Source organism: Pseudonaja textilis, chromosome 1 (genome assembly GCF_049901715.1).
Source record: "Pseudonaja textilis isolate UNSWEBS1 chromosome 1, rPseTex1.2, whole genome shotgun sequence".
NCBI classification, from domain to species: Eukaryota; Metazoa; Chordata; class Lepidosauria; order Squamata; family Elapidae; genus Pseudonaja; species Pseudonaja textilis.
In genome coordinates this window covers 27,109,023-27,136,534 of record NC_141990.1, presented here as the reverse complement: position 1 = coordinate 27,136,534, position 27,512 = coordinate 27,109,023, and the positions used below count along the sequence as shown (strand labels likewise).

At 38.0% G+C, this 27,512-nt stretch overlaps 2 protein-coding genes across 10 annotated transcripts in view; one reads left to right on the top strand and one right to left on the bottom strand.

Annotated features, from left to right (window-relative positions):
- HMBOX1 (homeobox containing 1) overlaps nucleotides 1-2,743 on the bottom strand; it is a 113,048-nt gene extending 110,305 nt beyond the window's left edge. For 6 of the 8 annotated variants that reach the window (XM_026715920.2, XM_026715923.2, XM_026715921.2 and 3 more), the window contains exon 1: nucleotides 2,406-2,720. The gene's annotated coding sequence lies outside the window, so the exon portion shown is untranslated. Of the gene's footprint in view, nucleotides 1-2,405 lie in introns of all 8 variants that reach the window. The other 2 variants (XM_087929945.1, XM_087929937.1) reach the window with 2 other exon arrangements.
- Nucleotides 2,744-2,849: 106 nt separating this feature from the next.
- INTS9 (integrator complex subunit 9) overlaps nucleotides 2,850-27,512 on the top strand; it is a 71,376-nt gene continuing 46,713 nt past the window's right edge. Inside the window, exons 1-5 of one of the 2 annotated variants that reach the window (XM_026715998.2) lie at nucleotides 2,850-3,049; nucleotides 7,265-7,392; nucleotides 17,924-17,984; nucleotides 19,971-20,033; nucleotides 24,865-25,004. In XM_026715998.2, coding sequence (XP_026571783.1) covers nucleotides 3,041-3,049; nucleotides 7,265-7,392; nucleotides 17,924-17,984; nucleotides 19,971-20,033; nucleotides 24,865-25,004 — 401 coding nt within the window. In that variant the 5' untranslated portion in view covers nucleotides 2,850-3,040. Of the gene's footprint in view, nucleotides 3,050-7,264; nucleotides 7,393-7,721; nucleotides 7,770-17,923; nucleotides 17,985-19,970; nucleotides 20,034-24,864; nucleotides 25,005-27,512 lie in introns of those variants that run through there. The other variant, XM_087929927.1, reaches the window with a different exon arrangement.

The window sequence follows — 27,512 nt, the reverse complement described above, 5'->3', positions numbered from 1 at the left end:
TCTGAGATAGCCTTGCATTCCTCTATACTTTTCAATCTCTTCAGGCAGATAGAGGATTCACAAATATTATTTATTTAGATTATTAACAGAGATGAGAACCAGTAGGAAGACTCTGCTCTCAATTTCATCTTGCGCATAAAGTCTAAAAAACAATGATAAATTAGTACTCATACAGAGCTTCTGAATATTTATAGCATTCCACATGCATAAAGCTTTATGAATAACCTTGAAAAAGAGCAATATCAATTTATCACTATATTTCATATGCAAAATGCTGAGACTGAGAAAAGGTAGTTTGCATGAAGCCACTTATGCTGTAATCCTATATGAATTACTTGAATACAGCTGAATAGGACTGTGTTGTTAATGATTCCACAGCTAAGCTAGAATGGGAACTAGAGGACTTCCCATTTCACAGCATAATTTCTTAAGCACCATGCTGCATCAGCTCACATTAACTTGCACAATGAATTCACAGCATCTGAGGTTTAAAATCAAACATCTGAAGTCCAAACATGGTACTTTAAGCATAGAATTCTTCAATAATGCTTTAAAGAAGCTTCAAAATATAGCTCATAACTATTAATTTTCTAAGATTTGGTGTTGGATGGAAAAATGGTTTCCAAAAGGCTCAAACAATTGCATAAACTTTTTTTTGGAGGGAGAGGAAACAAGCTATTAAAACTGCCTCCAAACACAGAATGAGAAAGTATATAACACAGCCTTTGATGATGCTCATAACCGATTTGAATCAGCACACATTAATTTAATGGGGAAACTCAAGTAATTTAAATATTAAACTCTCCAATTTGAATCAATATTCCCACATCATATTCCACACTTGCAAAGAGCTGAATGCAGCAACAGCTGACAACATTTGACTTGTCATGCTTTTCTGTTTGCAAGAAGATTATCCCTTCCTCATCCTGCAATAGCTGGCACACCCCAGTGTCTCCAGCGACTACTCCTTCTACACTAGCCTCTCACTTTGTGAAGTCAGAGGTCTCCTTTTCCAACCTGTGCATATTTTGCATAATAAAATTGTCAATATTTTCTCATTTAAAACACTGTCAAGAACCCCATGAACAAATGCTTCTTTGACTAAACAAGGTATATAAAAATTAGTGTTTTACACACATAATTATACCTGAAACCTTCAACTAATTTCAGTGTCCTGGAGTCAACATTATTAAAGTTTAAAACCAAGCACTTAATCTTAATGAAGCTATGACTAAAGATGCCTAAATAATCTGAACATCAAGTGCATCGTTCAATACTAGAAATCAGCTCTCCACAAAAACTTAACAAGGAAGCCAAATATCTCTCATTTAGCTCAGAATTATTTCACTTTTTTTAGTATCTATTCCAATTAACCCCCCCAAAAAACCACCTCTCCAAGATCATTTTACAAATCATTGTCCTTCCTCCTTTAATACCTCAGACAATAATTTCTTACAGCCAGGCAAATCTAAACAGTAAAGTAGGAAGCGAACCCCATCATCATCCCACATATCATACAATCCAGGCTTTCTTGTCCATATCACTTGCATGGAATGTGGAGACTTACAAATCTAGTGTATCCCTCTTTGACCTCTTTAGGTGCCTTGGAAAATCATCACCCTGACCTATGCAAAAAGAGATTTGTTGGGGAAAATATTGTATCCGATGAGAGTAACCCTGCCCAGATAAATGCATTGCAAGGTTACCTCGGGTGCTATAACAGTAGCTCAAGATTTCCAGAAGCTTGGGAAAATCCAAACGGAGCAAAATAAAACCACACAGAGATACTATAATTTCCTACTCCCCCCACAATAAAAACTAATCCAGAACCATTATCACTGTTTGTAAAGGTCTCCCCCCCCCCCCACAAAAAAACCCCAACCCATCCCCTCTGAAGCACAGATCAAAACCACCATTACTTAAAAAAGGTTGCAAATGCCTCCATCCTATCTCTCTGCCTGTTCATAAAGAGTAGCCTAAACTGGGGCAACAGAATCGATGTTAACGCTACTGATCAAAGAGGGGGAAAGAATTGGCCGCTGTACCCTCAAAACTTCTGATCGTCTAAATAAAAATAGAGCTCGTTTAACAGGCTCTCCTCCTTCAGCTGCAAAAAGAAAAGAAGATTGGGGGGGGGGGACATATTTTTTTTCCTCGTCCTCTCTCCACTCTTAAAATTCTCAAGATCTCACAAAGTCACTCGGGATGCGTTCCCGAAAAGAAATACTGTTATTCATCCCTCCAGTCCCAAACGGACAAAAAGAAAAAGAAAGACCACTAGCCCGGATCAAAACAAAAGGAAAAAGACAAGAAGACCCTCTTCTCCTCCTCCGCTTCCTTTGCACGATCGCCCTTCGCTCCCGAACAGCCCTGATCGTGCCCTTCGCCGTCAAAAGGATACTCACGTTTTGGTTCTGGCTACTTTTTTCTCCACTTGACCATTTAGAAGCAGAAGTTGGGGGTGGCTCCCAAATAGGAAAAGCAAAGAGATTTCTTTTTTAGGGGATACTGCAAAATAAAATGGAGAGGAGCTCCAGAGGGGGGGATCACTTCAGACTCCCAAGCTCTGCTTCCCTTCAACCCCCCAAGGAAAGAAAAAAACCCCTCCCACTTCTCTTCCTGCTCCCTTTTGGGCTCAATCAGACCAGACTGACTGCCTTTGTCTGTCTGACAAGCGCCATGTTGATATCAACATCCAAGCTCCCACCTGCTGCCGCTGTGAGACCCTGGGACTTGTAGTTCCTTCTTCCCAGGGGGAAGAAGATAAAGTGGGCCGTCTAGGACTACGACTCCCAGAGACCTGCGCTAGAACTGCCACACCAATAAACGGGAGAGTGATGATCAGGGCGAGAAAAAACTACGATTCCCATCGTGCTCTCCAGGTCGGCGAAGATATGGCTGCTCAAGACATCATTTTGCGGTGGGCGGAGTGAATAAGAGGGCGGGCTCCAGTAATGGACTACATTGCCCAGGATGCAATGGAAGAGGTTTAGACCAGGAAAGAGAAGCATGGTCCGCCGTATATAGAGCCGGGTAAAGCATGAAGCTGGTGAGTTGGGTGCACTATTGGTGGGTTTTGATGAAGGAGATTTGAGGACGGACACGAAGGGCCAACTAATTTTCCTCTTTTGTAGTGGAACTCTGAAAGGAGGGTTTGCAGTTTCTCATGATCCATTTTGTTGGGGCAACTTTAATTTGATGAGTCTCAGTTATTGGAGTTTTTTTTCCCAGCCAACTATAATGTATTGTCTTTATTGTTAGCTTCGTTAGTTTTATTTGCAACTCCTGCCCCCACCCACCTATGTAAACTCTTTGGATATTTCTGGGAGAAAGAATGATATAGAAATAAAAATAAATGGTAAATGTCTGATAGGCAAAAATCTTTCTTCGATTATTCCTCATATTATGACATATTGAATTAAATGCTAAGCTCTATAGAAGTTATGCAGCATTCAACAGTTGCATGAGTGTCTGCCTCTTTCTATCTCCCCAGTAAGAGTTGCAGTTCACAAATTTAAACTGCCATACAATATAAAAGTGCACTATTTAATACGGCTGCATTGGCTCTCACCTGATGGATATCCAATGTCACTATTATTGACTTTATATAACTTTTTTTTCTTGAAAGCTCCAAGTGCCTAAGATTCTGATGCAAGAGAGAACACTACATAAACAACTCAAGTGATATGGGTTGAATTAAGAGAGAGTGACAGTCCAAAGTCAGCTAGTGAGATCTATGGCTGAGTGGAGATTTGAAACTTGGTGCCCCTGGTTCAAGTCTATACTTAGCTTCTATACTGTACTGGCTTCCTTGCCTGCAAGATTGCAAAGGCTCTGACTTTCTGGTTTTGATCTCACAAGCTTTTTTTATTAATTGCATATTAGAATTATTTTGAAATCAAGTATACTTTCTTACTTTAAACAAAACCTGATGCTGAGGTCATTGTGGACATCTCCTTTGTTGCCTGCATTGTATAAATAATGCAAAGGCCTAACATGCAAATAAGACTACAAATCCTTGAAAGCCTTATGGGAAAACTATCCTAGCATCACATGCCCTTCATTTTTCATTTGATATTAAAAAGCATCAAACAGTTATTTTAGTAATAGTAAAATAATGTTCAAAGCTAGACAAAGCACATCCTTGAAATACAAACAGCGTTCTCTAATTTGTACCCTGCAAATGTTTTGGATTAGAATTCTTAATATCCCCAGCCAATATGTGTTGGCTCAAGGATACAGTGGTGTCAGTCAGAATCTGATTTGGAGGGGAGTGGGGGGAGCTGACAGGAAGTGGCTTGTTGACTGGGGAACAAACTGGGGAAGGGCGAAGGCTGGCTGGGCAGAGAAGGGGAGATGTAGAGCAAGAGAGGGAATTCAGAGGAAGACACCAGGAACTCAGATAAGCCTCTATGATACCAGATAATTCACTCCCAACAACTTTGCTATGAGCAGCTTCCCTTTTTAAACACTGTGTTTCCAGCTGCAGTTAATGAAGGGAATCAGGTCCCTTTCCTCACCCGTAAACCACACAACTCATGTTGCTCCCTTCTCCCTCCCTGCATATGCCCTAGGATGAAGAGAGGGGTGTGCGTGGGTCTTCCTACAAATTCCCTCTCCCTTGCTCTACCTCTCCTGCTGTGCCCAGCCTTTGCCCTTCCCCAGTTTCTTCCACAGCCAAGAGAGCCACACTCTTACTCCCTCTCAGCTGCTCGGCCTCCCCCTCCCAATCAAATTCCAACAGGCATGACAAGTGGTGTACCACATCTGAAGATATCAGTGTGAGGAAAATTTGTTATATAAGGTTTCTGGGGTAAGAGAAGAAAATTTTAGGTGGTTACTTTCATTTCATGCTGTTTTTTTTCTTTTGTTTATTTTATTTTATCATTTATTTTCATTTGATAGAAATTTTGAAGTGTCGGATCAGATAATAAAAAAGTTAACATTTGAGGTTTATTTATTTGGAAAATGTAGTATTTTAAAACATTTTTAACAAAATATTTCCTGATTGTATCAGTTTTATTCCTTTTTAGTGAATTAAAACTTCTTGTAGGGCAGGTGTATCAAACTGGCAGCCCACAGGCCAGATGTGTTATGTTCAGGCCACGCCCACCACAGCTCTGGAAAGGGGGGGAAAGTTGTGAAATATCACATGACGGCAACGTGACACTGCAAGTTTGACACCTGTGTTTTAGGGAAATTGAGACCAATACCTAACATTCATTGCATTTTAAAGAGATTAGCATATTACACTTTTGCTCAAGAATAGGCTGTTCACTTATAGTATTTATTTATTGTAATTCTTATGTTGAAAAGCTTCTTGGCAACAGTATAGACACCAAGAAAAGGATAGAGGAAGGAGGACGGGAAAAATGAAGGAGGCACTGATTCAGGAAATGTATACTGTTTGTTCATTCTGGTTTACTTTTCATTGCTTTAAATAGGACTTGCTCCCAATCCTGAATACGCCCAGGATTGCAGCCTAAATGTTGTGTCACTTTTACTGGCTGCAGTTTAAACATATTATGCCTTTCCATGTATTACTTATTTGAAATGTAATATATGACTGCTCCCATTTTGTGGTTCTTAGTGGCTTATGAATATCTAAAATCCAATTTAAAATTCAATATAGTGATTAAAACCATTGAAATATTGCCAGCATAACAATATCTAAACTAAAAGACCTTGGTAGAAAGATGTTAGAAGCCGACCTCTAAGTGCAGCAGTCTAAACACCAAAAGGAGTTTCTATAGAAAAAGCAGAGTTAGCTACAGTATAGATGTTAATTGTATCTGTAACTTATACCATAATACTGTAAAAGAAGATGGTAATTGACTTTAAGCCATATGAGTCTAGACACATCATATTTTACACCATCAGTCATGTCCAGAAACCAAATGATACCTAGTGTATCTGTTTAATATGGGGATGATAATGTTTTTTATTGTTCAAAAATTCCATAAGCCATAATAGATCAGAAAAGGATAAAAGGTTTTTTTTTTTCATTGTTTATTGTTCGGGTACTACCTTCCATCTGAAACATTTAACCTATAAACTGGCTTGGTTCCTAACATGTACATTTCCACCTTAACTTCATTCAGCTTTATAATTGTTTTTTTTTCTCACATGTACACATACACACATACCTGCATACACACATGTGCTGCCCATTGAATATGTTGTTGATATGGGAATCTCTGAGAATTTCTGGAAGTCTGAAAGACTTGAGCATTCTTCCTCCTCATCTCAGAAGAAGGATAATGTTTTCTCCTTAATGTCAATGTACCATGTCTAAATCTATCAATAGCTCTTAATGGCTCTGTGCCCTTTCCTCTTTCTTGTCCATGTCTCCAAGTACAAGAGTGCACAGATATTAGAAACATTCAATGAAAGATCAAGATTCTTGATCTTATTTCCTGACCTTTTTCTCCAGCTGAAAGTTTAAGCAATAGAAGTTGCTCAACTTTGGGGGCGACAGATCTCAAATTTCACTGCTTCTGCTGATAGCAGCTGGCGAATCTGCTTCTATATATCCTGGATCTTTTCAAATGATCATTTTTACTTGAACATCTGATCCCGGTAAAATGGACTGAGTTCCCTTCCTATTCAGAAACTGGATGGTGAAATGTTCATTGCAAACCATCACATTATTTTCCTGCCATAAATACAATTGTACTCGGAGTGCAATCTGCATTTCAGTTGCCTCTATTGCTGTTCAGTGAAGTACAACACAGCTTGATGAATATTAATTTAGGAAATGTTAATTACACTCTGGTAGGCACAAATAGCCATAAACCAGACAAATAACAGAACAGGAGTAACAGAGTTGGAAGAGACATTCAAAGTCTTCTAGTCCAACCCCCTGCCTAAGCAGGAAACCCTACACCACTTCAGACAAATGGTTATCCAATCTCTTCTTAAAAACTTCCCGTGTTGGAGCATTCACAACTTCTGGAGTCAAGTTGTTCCACTGATTAATTGTTCTGTCAGGAAATTTCTTCTTAGTTCTAGGTTGCTTCTCTCCTCTCAAACAGGAGTGAACCAAAGTCAGCAGATGCTGAGAAATACTGCACAATAGTAAAAATTATTTTTGTATGTATCCAAAGGAATGGGTTAAGAATTATCATCTAGTAATCTTTAAATATTAAAATGGTATTTAAACATGATAAGGATGCTTGGATAGTTTCAAGTCCTGTCTTCCTGTCTTTTGAGTGTACTATTATCTTTTCCTAATGCTGGATATTTCATCTGATATTTTTTTTAGTACTGCTTGTCTGGGCATCCGACTTTACCATGCAACGTACTCAAGTTCAAATCTACCACCATCATGTTGGACTGTGGGCTCGATATGACCTCAGCTCTCAACTTTCTCCCGCTGCCTTTGGCCCAGAGGTACACTGCACTCTTGTGTGTGTCTCTGTGTTTTCTCCACTCCAGTTTTACTCTGTACTTGATGGACTTTTAGGGGGAGAAGGGATTAATTTAATACAGGAGTGAAGCATTGTTGGCGAGGGCCTGCGAAAGGAGTTTGAAATGAACATGCAGCATCATCTGATAGCATAAAGAGTTTGTCCACTTAAAAATTCTCTTTATCAAAATAACATCCTTTGGCTCAGTAGATGGAAAGCATTTTATGGATTTATCGATTTGGTTTCCAGATAATTTATTCTAAGCTTCGCTAAAATATTGCAGCAGCAGCTCAGCACAAGTGAGGTCACAGAACTGTCCTCTCTCTGGCTTCTTCATGCAAGAGGAGACAAATGAGAGAGGTAAACATAAAGTGTAAGCATGCCAGACGTATATTTCTCCCCAGTTAACCACCTGTTTTGCTGGTTGTTCATTGTGGCAGAAGGAAATTTCTCAATAGTTCTGAGTCTGCGGATCTTTTACTACTATTTATTACAAAAAGCAAGAAAAATGCATGTCACTCTGGTGCTAGAGGACAGTTAGAAGGCACTAGATCTATGCAGAATTACAGATTTAAAGACAAAAGATGCTTAAGAGTGGGTGCAGGCACATACAACAACTATCTACCAACACATCTTTTGATGGAGTAGCTCAGCATCTATGCAAGGCAAGATCCCCAGAAGAGAAGCAGCTGCTTCAGGAGTTGCAGACAGGTGTTATATTTGCGCCCCCTTGTGTTCCTTTTAAATTTAAAGTTTTGCACAGCCTTAGAAAACTTTTTCAGTAGGGAGACATCATCTAAATCAGGGGTTTCCAACCTTGACCAGTTTCCTGAGGAATTCTGTGAGTTGAAGTCCACAAGTCTTAAAGTGGCCAAGGTTGGAGACCCCTGATCTAAATGGGTTTTTGTCTTACAGAATACAGAATAACAGAGTTGGAAGGGAACTTAGAAGTCTTCTAATCTGACCCCTTGGTCAAATAGGAGACCCTAACATTCTGGGCAAATGGCTGTCCAATCTCTAGTGGCCTCTAATGGAGAAGAAATAAAAGATAACATTTGATAAATAAGCAACGTGCTATACTACCCATCGACACCCAAATACTTTCAGCCTTCAGTTAGCCTTCCTTCCCCATCTGACTTTTTAAAGAAAATATTTTACTACTGCAAACTTCTAGCATCCTCTTTATATTAAAGGATGCAGCACAGATTTCTCCGATGCTCTTTAAAGGATGCCTCCGGGGCTCACCTAATATTCTAAAAAAATAAATATGGTAAGTGACTGCAGTTCAGTACCTTGCTTGGAAATACACCTATCTGCCAAGACTAATGGATCATGGCTTGGAGAGAGGGTTGGAGGAAACAATGCAGGCAAAACGCTTGCATGCCTGCTCATAAAAGAGTTGTAAGAGTAAAATCCCTTCATGGCAGCCTTATTGGGAAAATGCTTGTGACCCATAATTCCAAATATACTTACCAGCTCAAGCCAATAGATGCACCAGCCTCCATTTGACTTTCTTGAATCATAGCCTCTATTACCACATTCCTTGGCTACCTATCAAAAAGAAAGAAAAAAAGAATGCAGCAATATGCTGAAAGACTTACGAAGCTTGATCAAAAAATTACCATATCTTTTGTTATAAATGTAACATGTTTGTCCCCAAATTTTTCCTGAAGTCTAAAACTTAAAGCATCTGAAACTGCTCCTCTGTCACCCTTTTTTTCATCTGTTCCTCAGGACTCAGCTCTGTATACAGGAGTACATTATTGGTTCCACTGTCAAATAGCTTTTATTCTCGAGACATTAAAATTTACAGTTAGCAGTTATACGCTTTATATTGAGAACACCCGTGTTCTGCCTTGTGGTACAAGCTTTCATCTTTACCTTCTATGTAACACTTTTTCAGGGATTTAAAAAGGGCTGTCATGTTTATTTTTTATTTTTATTACTGTTGGATTTAAATTCTGACTTTTCACCAAGATCCCAAGATGACAGCACTCCCTACTCCAATTTGATCCCCACAAAATCATCTAACAAGCTTCCTTGGCTGAGGATGGACATGAGCTTGGGTTTCTTCAGATCTGGTCCAACCCCCTTAACCCTTGTCTCACACTGGTTCTCATATCTTTCCTTAGTCATTAATCACTCCATGTAAGACTTGCAGTTCTCTCATCATCGTCATTGCCCTTATCTTTATCAGTTCCAGTTTTCTATATGTTCTTTAAAATGTGGTACCCAAAGCTGGACACAATACTCGAGGCTGGGTTTGACATATGTAGAATATAGTGGAAAATTACTTCCCATGATTTGGAAACTATAATCTTATTTTTGCTTTCTGAAACAGCATTATGTTTCTGCAGCCAAAATACACTGGTAACTCATATGAAGTTTATGTTTCTTCTAATATCTTCCACAAGTGGTATTATCATGCCAGTTATCCCCATCCTAGACTTGCATATTTGATTTATTTTTCTTATGTATATAAATTAGTACTGTATTTATTTGTCATTGAAACAATATTTGTACGCCATCTTACTCATGAAGGACTCTTGATGGCACACAGCACCATTAAAATCAGAGATTATAGTAATTACAAAAGCAAAGCAAAAAAAAGTCATGTTGATGAACAAAATATTTAAAATAGGTATTTTCAATCAAATCACCTAGTTTTTATTAAATGCAAGAATGGTAGGAGCTCCCCATATCTTTGTGGGGAGAATATTTGGTCTACCTTCTTCCCTTGGTTCTCATGAGGGGTAGGATTTTCAACAGACCTTCCCTAAACAGCTGGTCCAGATGGGCAGATTTCATTCTGTCAAATTATTGCCTAATGTATCTCAATGCTGCAGTTTAAAGAACTTTAAAGATAATAACCACTTTGAATTAGGCCCACAAGCTTACTTGAAATACAAATAAGTTGAAGCCCAGTTTTTCAGGGAGTTTGTTAACCTTTCTTGATTGAGAGAAGCTGCATAGCAATTTGGAAGACCTGAAGCACCAGGTTGGAGACAGAACATCATGGAGAAAATTTATCCATGTTAGTAACTAAGAGTCAACATTGACTTGATGGCACATAATCAGTCAATCAATCACACAGCTGCTTGTTTTATTTATGAGATAGGTTGAACTATTTGGAATTAATCATTTCGTTATAATGTCAGCAGTCCATCAGTGAGAATTATTTTATTTCGATAGCTTCTAGTAAAGAGCCTCAATATCATAGGAAATGTGGCTCTTTTCCACTGCTCATTTACATACTCTAATCAGTTGGGAACACCTTGTACTCATAAATATGGAACATAAAATTCTTGCAGCAAGCCCTTAAACATACTTGTCTTTAAAAAAAAACCCTCTTTGTAAAAATACGGTATAGTATCTATATAATATAATGTATAATTTTATATTTTATCCTAGGTAATGCATGCAATATACAGTATATATAATGGATATCAAATGCAGGTGTATCCCATTCTTTGTCCCAGGTCAGCAAACCTGGAATTAGCCCTTCAGTCTTCTCACATCAGCCATGCAACATGGACCAGTTTTAGAAGAATAATTAACTCAAGATCAACAGCACAACCAAATTTTTTCTTTCTCTCAGGAAATTTTTGCTGGATAATTTATCCTTTATGGCTAGGCCTTTTTTGTAGTAGGAACATGAACAAGCAACGGAGAGGCTCAATTCAGATCTTTTAGTGCAGGGGTGTCAAATTTGCATCGTCATGGTGTCATCACGTGACGTATCATGACTTTTTTCCCCTTCCCTAAACCAGGCATGGGCGTGGCCAATGCGTGATGCATCTGGCCAGCAGCCCACAAGTTTGACAGCCCTGTTTTATTGCATTAACCGTATAGATGCAATCCTTCCAGCTTCTTTTAGACCTTTTTAATACCATCAATCATGATATCATTCTACATTGCTTGCGGGGGTGGCGGCACTAGTTTATCATGGCAGAAGAGAATCTATTGCTTATTTGTGCTGCATAATGGAGTTCAATTCTCTCTCCTCTCTTCTTTAACATATATCTGAAGCTATGGGGAGAGGTCATCTGTCATTAGGGGCTGAGGTATCTTGTTACACAGGTCATATTCAGATCTAACCTGGTCTAAGCTGAATATACATTTGGAGTCTTGACCTGGTTCTTGGAAGCTGTGAGGAGATGGATGGAAAAAAATTGGGTGAAGTTGAACCCTGTTAAGGAAGGCTTGCCATTTTTTTCCAGAAATCATCTGGCTCACTTTATGCTGTGCTAGGAGTTGTGCTCCCTTGAAACATTGGTTTTCTCCCAGACTCATAGAAACTATGAGGTGAGTGGAGGGCATGGCTAGTGGAGTCTTGCCCAGCTTTGATTGATGTGCTAGCTATGGCCCTTCCTGGAAGGAGAAGCCCTAATGGCAGTGAATCCTCTCCTTATCACCTCTAGAACACAATACAGTACTGCAAATTGCTTTTTATTCACTGTGCCTTCTGCAGACTACCCAACAACTTCAGTTGGTACAAAACATAGCAGCCCGCATATTGGTGGATGAGAGCTACCATTATCTTATTATATTAGTGTTACGTTCCATGATTGATAGCTCTGCACTGGCTAGTAGGATAGGCTTCTGAGTATCATTTAAAAGTGCAGTTTTAACTTATAAAATCTACATGGCTCAGCATTCAAATGCTGTAAATCTAGAACTGTCTCCTGCAGGTAAAACTCATTTATCCAGGCTACATGTCTTGAATAGGAATGTTGAGGGTCTCCTTCCCATGTAAGATTGGGGAGGGGTCAGGAAACAATGCATCATTTGTTGTGGTAGTGGGACTTGTTCTGGCTTGATCCTTTTAGAATATCCCCCTCCAGTAATTTATATGACATCCTCCTGCCTATTTAGGTAGGCACTTTTTCGAACAGCTCCTAATCTGAAAACTGGTTGGAGAATAGACACGGGGAAATTATGCTTATCATTGTATATCTTACCTTTTAATCAGAAACTTGTAAAGGGCAAGGAATTTGCTAAAGTGCAGTAGTCTGTAAGAGTCTCTATATAGGTAGTACTCAGATTACACATTTGTGCCTGTTCAAAGTTACATCGGCACTGTAAAAGGTTACTTGTGACTGTTTTTCACACATTGCAGCATCCCCATGTTCATATGATCAAAATCGGGGCGTTGGTAACTGGCATGTATTAACAATGGTTGTAGCATCCCAGGGTCATGAGATCACCATTTGTAACCTTTCCAGCTGGCTTCCAGAGTCAATGGGGGGAGCCAGATTTGTTTAATGACCACACAATTCACTTAAAATTGTGTTGATTCATTTAATACAACTCTGGCAAAAATGTTGTAGAATGGGGCAAAACTCACTTAACTTCCATGCTTAGCACATGGAAATTTTGGCCCCCATTGTGGTCATAAGTCAAAACTACTGTACCACTAAAATCTTGGCTCTCATAACATTTAAGTAAGAGAAATGGTGAATCACAGGACAACCACTTTTTGGATCAAGTGACCTCAAATACGCTACTGTACAGAATGAATCCAAATCTAGGAGCCATGACCCCCAAGGGAATGAAATTGGGGAAAGCTGCCATTGTTTCAGGCTGCTGCTGCAGTCACATAGTGCTTGTTCTGCTTTTAATTACTGGGTGAGTATAAAGACAGACAGGCAGACTCTACAAAGGCTTCCATACAAAGTTTCTTTATTGGGTCACAAGGCATCCTCAAATATAACTCACAGTTATGTCGAGCTTCATCTAATATCCAATTCTTTACATAGCTGACTTCATAGTGTAAAAATACAGTGATCTTTCATCCCATAACGATGGAGCAAAGGGTGAGACACCAGCACACTGCTGGGGTACAAGCAGGAGTGAAGGAAACTCCCCCAACCCAACCAAGGGTCAGTTCAGTGACCAATCAGGATTACTACATGACATGAACTACATTTCCCATGATGCATTAATTACATTTACCATGAGGCATTCCCTTAAGGGGACAGCTCCCAATTCTAACTTAACTATCTCAATTCCCAGTTACTTATATACTGTCTGGACAGCACAGTGCTCATTTGGAATCTCCTGTGACAGTTTCCCTGCCCTCTTGTAATCCCTTGTTCCCTACCACACCCAGCAGCAAGGAATTGACTGTTCATGTGGCTCTTACAGAAGCAACAAGAAAGAAAGGGTTGGATATGTTTATTGGCACATTTATATGCCCCTTTCCTGGCACATGAACATGGGCAGGTATCCATATCTTATCTTTGTTGAGCAACTCAAGGCACATACATCATGCTGGATTTTGTTATATTTCTTCACAACTACCCTGTAAGGTAGGTTGAGCTGAAAAGTCACCGTGAGCTGCTGTGGCTGCAGATGGAGTAGAAAGTAGAAAGTGAGTCTTTCTGGTGTCAGTCAAGTGTCAAGGTTCCGACTAATAAGCCCAAGCAAATCAGAACTCCGAGACTCAGATCTCTCTCAAAGAACTTCTTTATTGAGCACATCATATTGGCACGATTAAATGTAAAACCGACTCTGAATATTTCCCACGGTTTCAGCATAGTTAAAATAGTAAATGATCCACCACAAGTGTCACAGGTCACATTGTCCAATTAGGTTCATTGGCGGGCTCCCTTTCCATCCGACACCTGTGGAGATGACCTTGGTTCCCACAAGATAGAGCAGTGTTGTGTCTGGCAGTGCATTCCAGCTTCCTTGCCCACTCCCATACTGTGTGGCAACTGAGAACCAACAAAATGGTTTCTGCCAGGTTCAGTTTGAAGTTGACAGCAGCCACTTTAGTTCTTATCCATCTTCTTGCATTTTTCAACTGCTTCTTACCATTAAACTCAGGGTAATCCATTTACTAGTGATGTGAAGGACACATTTTCTTCCCAAATGTATAGCTCTCTTTAAAAAAAAAAAAAGAGAGAGAGAGAGAGAGAGAGAGAGAAAGAGAGAGAGAACTTTGCTGCTATTTCTATTACATTTTCCATGACATTTTTGCCTACCCTATAGAATTTTGCCTGTAGTACAAAGATGTTATAGGAGTACAACAAAATTAAGATGAATAAAATAATGACATTATGTCAGGAAGCATTAGCATTATGATTTCCATGGGACTGAAATTTGGCAGGTTTGTAGCTGCTTCAGTACTCCAGCACTGCCAAGCTGCTGCCTAGAGCTTCAGGAGAGTGCTGTTCCTCTAGCCCTCCACAAAGAGACCAGTCCTGCCATTTGCTCCTGGAGATCAGGTAAAACAGTCCTTCCATAGCCCTCTGAAGAGACATATCCTGCCCGGTACATTTATGTTGAAAAAACAAGGGGGTGGCTTGTAAATAATTTCAGAGTCCCATCTCTCCCTTGACAGCTTTCAATACCTATTTTTGTTTCCTCTTGAGATGATGGCTGGCACCATCAGCTTCAAATGATAAACAACAAGAAACTTAACGGTGATGCATTACTATGCATATTGAATAATGAACCATGAGAATGAGTTTAATAACCTTCTAAGAGGAGGATGACTATTACAACAATACATGGTTGACATGACTGCTAAGATTGAAAGGATGAGGTTGACTTACATCCAAATGAATCAAGCAATCTTGAGAACAACAACATACAGTAGTCTGACTGATTGAATGATGATGATGATTTTAGAAACATCAGAAGGCACATCATTGACTCTCCAACATTTGTTGGAGGACCAAGATATATGATGAAATGATGTCAAGATGCCATGATGTATATACGGAAGTATGCAATACTTCATTTTTCATTACAGTGACATACAATTCAAACTCGCCTGAATTACACAGCATTTTTTAAAAAGCAGCAGCCAAATGCTCATCCCAATTTAATTGTGAGTATTCAGCTTAAAGACAAAGTTGTTCCTGAAGTACCACACTGGAACACATGGTCTCTTAGTTGGGTTATGTGCTAAGTATGGATACCAAAAGCAGGGTTTCTCTCATCTGCACTCTTTGCTGTAGCTTCATGAAGCATCCAAGCCAAGACAACTACGATACTTTTGTGCAAGCCAAAATACCAGACCTAAATGAACACCCAGAGCTGCATAAATTGCTATTAAAGCACATGACCCATAGTCCATTTTGCAGCAGTTACTCAGGATGTTTGGAATGATACATTCAGTAAGCAGTACCAAAAGCCATTTAATCAGCGTACAAGTGATGATTCATATCCTATCTATAGGAGGATTTGAAGTAAATCAAACAGGACAACAGACTTGACCTAAAACTCAATGGGTGGTACTCCAGAATACACAACTATTAAGTGTGTTCAACTGACATCTCTATGGTATACTCATGTGCTCATCTGTCAAATCCAGCATCAAGTGTACCAGGAAGAGGAGTAATCAGGCAGCTTTTGCATTGAATAGAGAAGACAAAAATCACACAGCATTTGACAGGCAGATACATTAGGTCCTCTGAAGCTGTTGCATCAATACTTGGATTTCAGATTCATGCACAGGAACTGACTATTGTTTGGCTTCAAGTGCACCTTCCACAAAAGCATTGACTATTCTTTCGAGATAATACTGCTGTGTACTTAACGGTGATATGGCAAAAACCACATTAACAGAATTCATGGATCTTTGCAGACATGATTCATTTGCAAAAATGCTGAACTATATGGATATTCCAAGGTCCTACACTTGGAGTAATAAGAGATGGGAAAGAAGAAAAGTGGGGGAAAGACTGGAGGAGATCTCTGGAATTTTTGTAACCAATATTCTTGGTCAAGTGTATACTGTTTGTACACAAATTGGTGACCACTGCTTGAGGTTGCTTCTTCATCACATAAGGGGACTACTGTTTCTCAAATCACCAAAGACTCGTAATGGACATGTTCTTCCATTATTCAGAGATGTCTGCAGAGAGAGAGGGGATTGTTGCTAGTTGATTATCATTGGCAACAAACTATGCAAGATGTTGAAATAACAAGAATCCCCAGAGCTCTGAGAGATTTGTTTGTCATCTTGCTATCAAACAGTAAAATCAACAATTCACAACAATGTGGAATCAGTTCAGGAGTGCAACATCTGAAGATTTCCTCCAAATTGAGAGAAGAAATATTAATGATCCTACCATCATGATCAATAAGAGGCATCATGAACAAGTTCTTCTGTATTTCCAACAATAACTTGAAGAATGTAACTTGGCCAAACTGACAAATAGTACAGTTAATCAAAACGGTGTCAATCAGGAATTATTGCATGAGTTGCAATAAAACAGAAACAAACAGCAGGAATTTATACTACACTATGAGCCTCTATTGAATAATGAGCAAAGAGCAGTATAAGACAGTGTGCAAGTGCTTGCAAAGCAATCTTCAATGATTTTCATTGATGCACTAGGAGGAACAGGAAACACATTTGTTGCTAACTTGATTCTCACTAAATTTAAGAGAGATGGAGATGTTACTATTGCTATACTACCTCAGTAGTGCAGCAACAATGATGCCTGGTGGTTGGACAGTACGTTCAAGGTTCAAGATAGCCCTCAAAATACTCTTTGTAACATTAAAAAAGCCTCCAATGCTGCACATTTGCTTTGACAAGTGAAGCTTATTGTCTGGGATGAGAACCCCATGATTAGGAAGCAGAACTTTGAAGTCATGGGGGAGGGGGTATTTTAACCATTTGCTGTGGTGGTATTAGTCAGCTTCTACCAGTTGTAAAAAGAGGAAGTAATTCTGATGTGGATAAGTTATGCATCAACAAATTCTATTTATAGAGAATCTTTGACAAGTTTCAATTGAAGAAAAATCATGCAATTGATGAGGGAGAAGGAAGATTTTCGGAGTTTTTATTAAATTTGGAGTAGATAAAAATCAGAAAAAAATCTAAATGATAAAATAGAATTACCTGAACATATGGTTTTGCCAGCAAAAACTATGGAAGAATGTATCAATTTCATCCACCCAATAATTTGACAAAGCTGTTCTCAAAGAACTCCATCTAAGTTCCCTTCAATGAAATGATAAGAAAAATCAGATAGTAATCCACGCATGGTCATTCTGTTTCTCTCTTTCAGTATGGATGACCCAATGGATCAAAGGTTGTTTAATAATAAATAGATAATCACCTTTGTCGTGAACTTGTATGGTTCTGCTTCACTTTCCCCCCCATTTTTTAGCATGCAGTGAAATGCCAGGATAATGATGGGGTCATTTTATTTATCGCTTGTATCCACAGTGGGCGAATATTGTTAATAGGCTTATAACACTTGATGACCAAAATCTAGAGTTCTAAGTTAACTTACGGCCTTACTTTCTTATGAAGTTTTGTCCTCTTAAATCAGAATACTAGAAGTTGAAGTCCACATATCTTAAATTTGCCAAGTTTGAAAAACATTGAAGTAAATCTTTAGCTTTTAGTCAAGCTGCTGTTACAGCAAAATTTTCTTAAATGCTTTACTTAATATTATTTTGAAGCATGTACATTATCAATGTTTTATATGCAGATCTTGGAAAATGGGTGCTGATTAAAACAATGTTTTTTTACTTCCTTACAGTCCAAGGCTATCCAAGCTCCCAGGATGGATCTTAAAAGATGGAAGCATTTTCTTGGACAAGGTAATGTACCAATGGGATTAGGATTCTCAGTGAATTTAACTAATTGGGCAATGAAACCATGTCCAAGCAAAATCCATTTACCCAGTGAAGAAAACAAACCTGTCATCAAAATAAGGAGTATTTTCAAGTCCAATTTTGAGCTGAGAAATCAAATATATTATAAAATATCATCCCTCCATTTACTTTTTTCAGCTACCTCTCTTTGTAACTGTACCTTGTTTGATTAATATTTCCTGGTCTTGTGTCTTATAACAAATGAAAAATGCATTGGAACAATTACAATTCTTTTTCTATTTTCAAAGTATTGCTTAAATTGTACTTGTCTTAAGGGTGGGGGGTGCTCAAGCTTGATTATACATCTAGTGAAGTCATCTCAAGATTCCCTGTATGGACAGATCTCATGTATTGGAAGATTTGTTTCAAGCTACTTTGCTCAGCAGATTCCCTATGGTCCCTGAAAACTCTTGAAGGCACTTTTTAAGATTCCTTTGTGATGCAATGAACCTCTCAAGAGTTTGGGAAAGATGTTGCTTTGCAGAATATTTTAACTTTGGGACTTCTGTATATTCCTGACTTTATCAGGGTAATGGGTAGTCACTTTCCTGTTGCATCAAGAAGTGACAAAAGGGTCAAGGAATCTTTGCCTTAATTAAGAGATGAAAGGGTTGTTAAAGGAAACATAACCGGTAGGCAAGATTTCCGTAACACAAACACCTGTTTTTCCTACTGTAGCTTTTTTAATGAATAGTAACCGCTATGGGCTTGACAGATATGCTCCTTAAAGATCTGGAAGTCAGATCACCCAACTCAGCCCCTTAATTATCATGGCTGAAGATCACCTTGAACTTGGTTCTTCCCAGCACTAGTCCATCACATTAACCACAACACCTGTCTGTCTCTCCAGTGACTCTGATCCTTGAGAGAATTCAAAGGGGCACATAGTAACAAGTTTAATATTAGGACTTTCGGAATATTTTGATTTAGCCCCAATAGAGTCCGTTCAAGGGATCTAATTTGCTTAGAATGACAAATTACTTCCCTAGTTCTGCTCAGAATTGGGAGTTAAAGGTTGGGGTTAAAGGTGAACACTTTATTTTGTAAGGAGAATGTTGGTCTTTGCTGCATTTGGATGCAATTCTTTTAAATCCAATGTTCATTGGGGCATTGAAATTCCCCTTGTTTACCCATTCACCTTCTAAATTCTCTTGATAAGTTTAAGGGCTTTCTGTCAGATATAATGGTTGATGTGTATAACTTGGCAAAGTTGTTGAGAGTTTCTTAAGAATTGAATCCAAATCCCAATGCTAGATACTTAAAAGAGCAGGATAGTATGTTATGTATAGGAAAGCTGTGATTTCATAGATGGAGAATCCCTCCTTCAAAAAATATTCTTCTCTTTAGAATTACACAGAGATAAAATTACTACAGTTTTCCATTTGTGGCCATTATTTCATCTCAGACCTCGTTACATGTGCTTTAGTTAGTGGTCCAGATGTTAAGGAAAGGCGCTTGAATTGACCTGAAAGCAAAGAATCTAGAATATTTATGTGGTCATACTTTGCTAAGGAATTAAAAGCACAACTTCAATCCTGAAAATCAAGGGAATGAAAAGTGGGGCTTTAGTCAGTAGAGAAAGCAAAGAATCTAAGAGCCAAGGAATAAAAATAAAACAAATCAAAAAGGAGAGAGGGGTGATTTTCAACTGTGCCCAGACACAGTCCTCAGTTAAAAATGGAGGATTTGTTAACTTTTAAGCCTTTGCTGAAGTCCAGTATTGTTCAGCTCTAGTGCCAGGTCAAGGAAGAAAAATTGGATTGATACTCACCCAGTGGAACTGCATCTCCTAGGATTTATTTACCTCATCGGTGAATTATTTTGTAATTTTCTTTAAAATGTTATAGTACTATCCGTTAACACAGAGTCGAATGTCATTGTGGTCTGTTTGGTTATAGTTAAATATCTATTTTCTTTCTACCCCATTCCTAGGAGCTGAAAGACTGTTCTGGCCGTGTCTTTGTGGACTCTGTCCCTGAGTTTTGTTTGCCAGAGGTGGGTCTCCATTAACTAATTAAAATGTTCCCGTTCCTTCCTAATTCAGTTTTCTCATTTTATTTCATTTATTTTATTCACAGACATTTCACTAAATTACACTAACTATTTTATCCCTCATTCTAATCATATGTTGTTTCAAATTTTCTAATGTTATTTCTATTACAAATATAACAATACAATCATATGTACCTTTACAGAATCCCTTTTTCAGTTAGATTTTCACCCATTATCTCTAAATAGGTCCTGTTTCTTTATATCTTGCTCCGGACCTTTGTAACTTCTTTTCCTTTCCTTCTTCCCTCTCTTCTTCTCTCTCCCCTTTTTACCCCTTTGTCTCTCTTCCTCTATTTCCCTCTTCTGTATTCCCCTTTTCTGTTGCTTTCCAGTATTATACTTATTTTTCGAATTATTTTTCTTTTCTTTGGTTGTTTTTTTAAGTCTTAAATTCTTCATTCTCTTTCCCCACTTTCCTTTTTCTTCCCCACATAGAGTTACTTGTTCATTAAAGATGGCTTCTTCTTTGTCCCAGTCTTCTTGTTTTGCAGTCTTTTCTTGTTGTTTCTCATAGTTCCAGATCTCCATTTCTAAGAATCGAAAAACGAAGCCAAAAGAACCCTTCCCTTCTTGTGCATCTTCTTTGTACTTTTTAAGTTCTATTTTCAATTCATCCAGAAGTGATGCCATTGTATAATTTTTTAAACAACCACCCGATTGATTTTAGTCATTCAAATATAATAACCAAAAATCCAGAAGTAATCCAAATACACGCAAGCCGTCTCTTTATTGCTCTTTCTTTTTTTTCACTTTCTCTTCCTGGGGTTACTATTTAGTTGCAAAGTTTGAGTTAAAATGTATCTTTTAGAAGTCTTATTGAAGTTTTACTTTAGATTCTTTTAAAGTCCAGGCAGTCTCCTCCCTCTTCCAGATCCTGCCCTTATTCTTTTTCTCTCCCTTCCTGTTTATAGAAGAAAAAGTTTTTAAATAAAGATTTTTGTCCCTTTGGCATTTAGTTATATTTTCAGCTTGATTGCCTATTGATGCCAAAGCGGATTTTTCCGATTTCTTATTTAAGTCTCTTAGTTGTCAATATAAGGAAGGAGAGAAAAGAAAAAAAAGCTAAACCTTTCCCTTTTCACTTTTTTTCGTTGCTTCCAACTCTTCTTTGGGAGCGATGTTATTTTTTGTAAAATTTAAATTCTAGGGTTGTTGCTTTTTCAACTTAACCCGGTCAGCCAAAACTTTCACTTCTTATCTTCCTCCTGCACGTTCTTTTCCGGTTGAGTTCTTTGAGGTGGCCATTTCTGATCACCGCTCCTACCGCCTTCAGGAAAGGGAGTAATGGCCAGCTGAGGAGGAGAGATGTGGCTCTCCTCGACCCTGCTGACGGTCTCCCCCTTCTTCACCACCTCTACGGGGTGGCTTAGCCCCGAAACCAGCCGGCTCGGGGCGCTCCAGCAACAAGCCCAGACAGAAACTGTGCACGATTGCGGATTCCTGTCTGTTGCCAAAGCCCTTCTCTATGTCAGATGAAAGTTTTGAAATTAAAAATAAAGTTGATTTTGTTCTTATGAACTTTTTCAATTCTCACCCCCCAAAAACATAAATTTGTTTCAATCTGTTCTATTTGTCAATCTTCTACCTTTTAAGGCAATTCCTTTTAATATAATCAGAAAGCTCAGTGGAAAATTGAAGCTGTTGAAAGATTTGATTGTAGCCTTCAGAAACCTCTGGAAGCTATTACCAAAACTGAAGTTTTTAACAATTTTAAGTTATTTGAAGGTATCTGGCGAGTAATCTGGTTTATTTTTATTAACTTTATTTAGTAATAAAGATTTATTTTAATTAAATCAAAATGTAAATGAAATAAAAACAAAGTTAATTATTGTCCCAGCCTCACCTGTTACTTTTTGGAGTGTGACACCTGGCATGTATTTTGCCTCCAGGCTGGAGAAAGCTGTGCACCCTATTGATTAATAGTATTGATCCATCCTTTGATGGATCAGGCTAAGGTCTGCTTATCTTCACCTATCAACTTACTGGATGTTTTATATAAATTCATAAGCAGGAAAAGAGATGGGTACTTAAGAACTGTAAGCAGCCCAAAGTCAGTAGGAGGTATACAGATTTAATAAATTATTGTTGTTGTTACTATTTGTCCCATTTCTAATCTGCATATGAAGATTCCTTTGAATTAATAGATTACAGCCATTGAAATAAGCCTGTTCACTCATGAACTTGTTTGACCTTCGTTTGGATTGATTGATTGGTTATTTGCCATCATCTTCAATTCCTAGTGACCGCATAGATTGATTTTCTCTGTGACGATCTATCCCTAACCTTTATTTCAAGTTCCCAATTGTGCACTCACTGCCAGTGTAAGTGAGTCCATCCATCTTCTCTTCTGCTCTTCTCTTTTCTTCCACCTTTCCAAGCATTAGAAAGTTGAGTCTTTGCATAAAGTATCTGAAACAGAACGGTTTGAACCTGAACCTCACCTCAGGTGAGAAACCGATTTTTTTTCCTGATGGTCCATTAATTTGTTTTCTTGGCTGTCCATGGTATTCTCAAAAATCTTCTCCAACACCAAAGTTCAAAAGCGTTTTCCTATCCTGCTTCTTTGATGTCAAACTTTTGCTTGCATAGAATGTCACAGGGAATATTATGGCTTGCACAGTTCTAATCTTTGTAAGTATTGACATATCATAGTGGTAGATTTCACAAGCTAATTAAGTTAAAGGGAACCAAACAACTGTTCCCTATGAGAAACTTTTCTAATACCTATTTTAGTATATCTTTCCAATTCTAGTCATGATTCTGCACTGTATTAATTTTAACATCTTCCATGGGTGCAATTTTAATCTCAACATAAAAAGGAACCCCCCCAGGTCAGTAATTAGTTATTAGGAGACATTTAGTTTTTAAACAGCCAATTTGATTGATTTTTCCACCATTAACTTCAAATCAATAAGTTTAGATTTGGGTAATTTTTCTGCTTGATGACTATTGAATGTCGTTAGTTGCTCCATAATAACTGAGTTAGAGGTTAAGTTTCTGGTAAATTCTCCAGATTGAGTCCACCAATGTCCCAGCCATACCTGTAAATATTTCTTGTTACAGGAAGCAAAATCTTTTTCTTCAGCCTTGTAAATCCATTTTATCTGATTCTATTCCTGTACTCGCAGAATAGTCTGAAAATGATTAAACTCATTTCCAGCCCTGAAATTGGACAGGTTTTAGAGCTAGCAACAAGAGGACAGGAATTAATTTCAGATGCGGTAGACAAGAGAATATAACTAGAGTCTGAAAGTTCAGTCTTTCAGCTGCATCTTCATTTTCTGAGGATTTTCTGTAGACCTACTTTTTCTTCAGTGTGGAATTATTTTTTATAATTATAATCAAGCAAAGTAGAAGGGCACTGCTTGGGGAAGTCTACTGCATACCAAGATGGTACAATATTTCAGATTTCTCGGCAAAAAGGTTCTTTCGACCACATGGCTTAGGAATTCTTATTCTACCTGTTAGGAACTCCTGGAATAAACTCACCTTAGGGGTGTTTTGATTTAAGCAGCTGCTGAGAGGTCTTACATTCCCACCCATCCCATACCTATAGAATACCTTCTTCCCTTAAATCCAAAGCACTGGCCAGTTCTAATGTGAATGCAATTTCTAAAGTTGGGTAATTCTAAGACTTTGAGATAAAACCTGAATGGACTCCAAATTACAAGTGTTTTTCAGAAAAATGTGGGACTCTGTGTGTGTCTGTGTGTATTGTATGTTTACACACATATACACACATACAAATGTAGAAATTACTAAGTATATGAAGTTATCATATTTGCTGTAGTTATTTAAGTGAACGTGTGCCATATTGAAGTAAATTACCACCTAATTTTAAAATTACAATTACTTTTTGCTCTGGGTTATTCACTCCAGAGAAGGATACTGTAAAATCCCCATTCCCTCCCCACCCCACCCCCACTAACCTGCTTTCCAGCTGTGTTCTCCACTGCAGGGCAACAAAAGAAGACCCAGCTGATCAGCTGGGACTTGGGAGGCAGAGAATAGATGGGGTTAGGGCCAGTCAGAGGTGGTATTTACTGGTTCTCTGAACTACTCAAAATTTCCACTACCAGTTCTCCAAAACCTGTCAGAACTGGCTGAATACCATCTCTGGTAGGAATTAGTGACCAACCTGGAAAAAAGTCATTTTCAACACTGTCCTCATGCTACCTATGTTAGAAAATGTACATTAAAGAGACACTAATTTGATGCCTTCTTTATCTTCCAAATGGCACTACATTTGTACATGTAGGCTCTTTAGTTCCATGGAGCTAAATTTTCTACCCGACTTTAGTAATGTAATGTTTCATTTGTGGCTCTTCAGTTGTAAGAAAAGCCACTTTTTTCTTTTGTTTTCTTTGGTGGCTATGAGGCATTCATAGAAATAAAAGAGGATAGTTTGCTTTATAAAATGCCAACTTCCTGTTTTTATTTTTTAATGAAAATGTCAAGTGGGACCAGGAACCCATTGGACAGCAAGGGAGGTTTATGAAGGCTCCTGGTTCCTCAAATACCATATTGGAGATCTGAGCTATATAGAAATAAAATTAAGGTGAAGAACCAGATAATTCTTCTTCCTTGTTTATATAGACCAGTGTGTTACGTAAATAGGAACTAACAATAATCTTAAGGCATATTCTGTCCATTTTAAAACTCTCAGATGAGTGGTGGGCAGGATTTCTTTAATCTAACTATTGCTGGCGGGTGGCATATATATGAAAGGAGCATGGAGAAATCATTCCAAATGATTTCTGGGTTATATTTTCAGATGGAACTGATTGACCTGTCTACAGTGGATGTGATCCTGATCTCCAATTACCACTGCATGATGGCCTTGCCCTACATCACAGAACACACTGGGTTCACTGGAACTGTGTATGCCACTGAGCCAACAGTGCAGATCGGCAGGTAAGAAAAATCCACTTAAGGCAATGTTATCTAATAATCCCATTTTCTTCCAATGCTGAAAGAAGTGGCAAAGGGCACGAAAAGTGGGTAACGGACAGCAGAGAAACATTGCTTCTCATGAACGTAAGGAACTTTTAACAGGGTTGAAAATAAGCCAAAGAAGTGTTTGAAACTCAAAGCATGTGCACTTGTTTAACTCCTTGTTTCCCAAATGTTGAAAATCAAACATCAGACTTGAGCATTTGGCAAAGTTATTTGAGTGTTGCAATACTGAAGAAAGGTAGGCCTTGAAGATTATGGCCCTACCCCTGTGAAGAAAAAGGAATCGAAAAGAATCAACAGTCCCCAAATTTCCAAGTTGCTAAAGATTATTAGTGGGTCCAAAAGGGAGGGCTGCCAGCACTCACTGAGCTTGAGCCATAAAATCTTACAGCTCGAGAGGGGCTTGTAAGCCTTAGAATCCCATTCTTTATAGGAAATCCATAGGCTTAGTCTCCCCATGATTAAAGATCTGTAGTAGAATGGGGGAATATTTATCTGGTTCCTTTTTATTTATTTATTTTCTTTGGTAATTTTATTTGTTATCTGGTTATTTAACTTAATGTTTAACCAGAATCTATCTTTTGATATCTTCTCATCTAGCTGTTCAAGCTAGTCCTTGCCTGTGAAATCTGCCTTCTAGATATTTGATCTGTATAATATTTCCAATCTGATATTTTGCTTCTGCATATTAAGTATTCTCATGTTTTTCCTCATAGGATTTATTTTCCATGTGGTTCGCCACTGTTGGCATCTTTTGAAACCACCCACCTTTTAACTCTACATCTAGAACTAGAGAAAGGACACTAAATGAAATCAGACATAAGCAGAATGATGTAGAAATGTTATGCCTTGTGATTTTGCAAGAATGGATCCATCTTTAAGGGCTTTAGAGCGGTTACTAAATGCTTTCTTGTTTCCTTTGGGTTCTACTTGAGTTAGGATCCATTATAAGAAGTGCACAAGTGGCACTCATGATTGTGGGTGACCCTGAGCTTCTTCAAAATTTGCTGCCAAATTTTATATGGGAATAAATTAAAATATGGGGAATAGAACTTTTTAAGTACCACAATTTCAAGTATATTTACATAGAAATTAAAATTTGTTTTTGTCCCATCCTATTTTCTGGCACATGATTCAGTGGGTAACTGCTTCTCTTAGCTCAAAGAACTGTAGCTGAGATATTTGCTTTCAATAGTAAATTACAAACATTTACTGTTGTTACTGTTAAGAGAATTTTGCATCTAACAAGATGAATATGTGTAAGTCAGATGTACATGTGATCTTTGAGCAAATGCAGCAATTAGTTGATTCAAGAGAAGAAAATAACAGGTGCTCCCTGTGTTCTGTGTCACTTCTAGTCACTTCTAAACTTGAATTTGGAATGTGGCAAAGTAAAGAAATAACTTGAAAGAATTAAAGTTGAATGGATAGTGTAACAACCATGCTACAACGGAAAAAAACCATTGACATTGAACAATAATAAGTAATGCTGATGGCTAGGTACTCTGACGGTACTCTGACCAGTTCATCTCTTATAAAAGAGTGTTTCAGGATCAGATCATTTTTCACATCTGGGCTTAGTATTGGGCAATTTACTGGTACTGTCACAATGTTGATGGTTGGGTAGCGATTTGACAGTCAGATCAACATTGGCATCCATCAGTGGTTCCATGGGAGTAATTCCACTTAATTTAATCAATGGAGGAAACAGGTAAAAGAATTAGATTCTGACCCTTCAGTGGTCATCTGAGATCTCTTATTCCTGGCAGCCTCTGCTCCCTTTTCTAGAAGAGATGAATTCTGTAACCAATGTGCTAGGGTGATGGCAGTAAAGCTTAATGAAACAAGCCACAGTGTAGCTGCTATGAAAACCTGAAATGATAGGGAAATATGTAAGAATAAACAATGTAAGAAATATTATTATTGAATTGTATGTGAATATAGTATGAAATGCACAAAATAAGAATTGTAATAGTGTATTATGGTAAAACTAAGCAAATAATAGTTATAATCCGGATAACACGATGTAGTGAAAAGAGATTATACTGTGTGATAGTTGTAACTAGGATGTATAATATGATGGGGGAGGAAAAGGGGGATTTGATATAACCAGTACACAACAATGTTGTATAATTGGAACTGTTTATAGAAAGAAAAATTGTACAATAAAAACATTTATTTAAAAAAAACCTGAAATTAAATACCTGACAAAGTTTACTCAGAGAGATAATTTGTAATTATTCTAAATGTCACATTTCAGCCTAAAATCATATTTGCCTCTATTGTGTTCACTGATCAATTAGAGTAAATATTCATCAGCTCTGTTAAGAATGCTTCATTCGGAGAAGCAATCAAACCTAAAGAATTGGTCCAGTTTGAGAAATCAAACCATGCGTGATTCAGCTGTTTGGAAAATCCTCAGAAACTTATCCTAGTGAGTCAATTCTACCTGCTGTGTTTTCATTT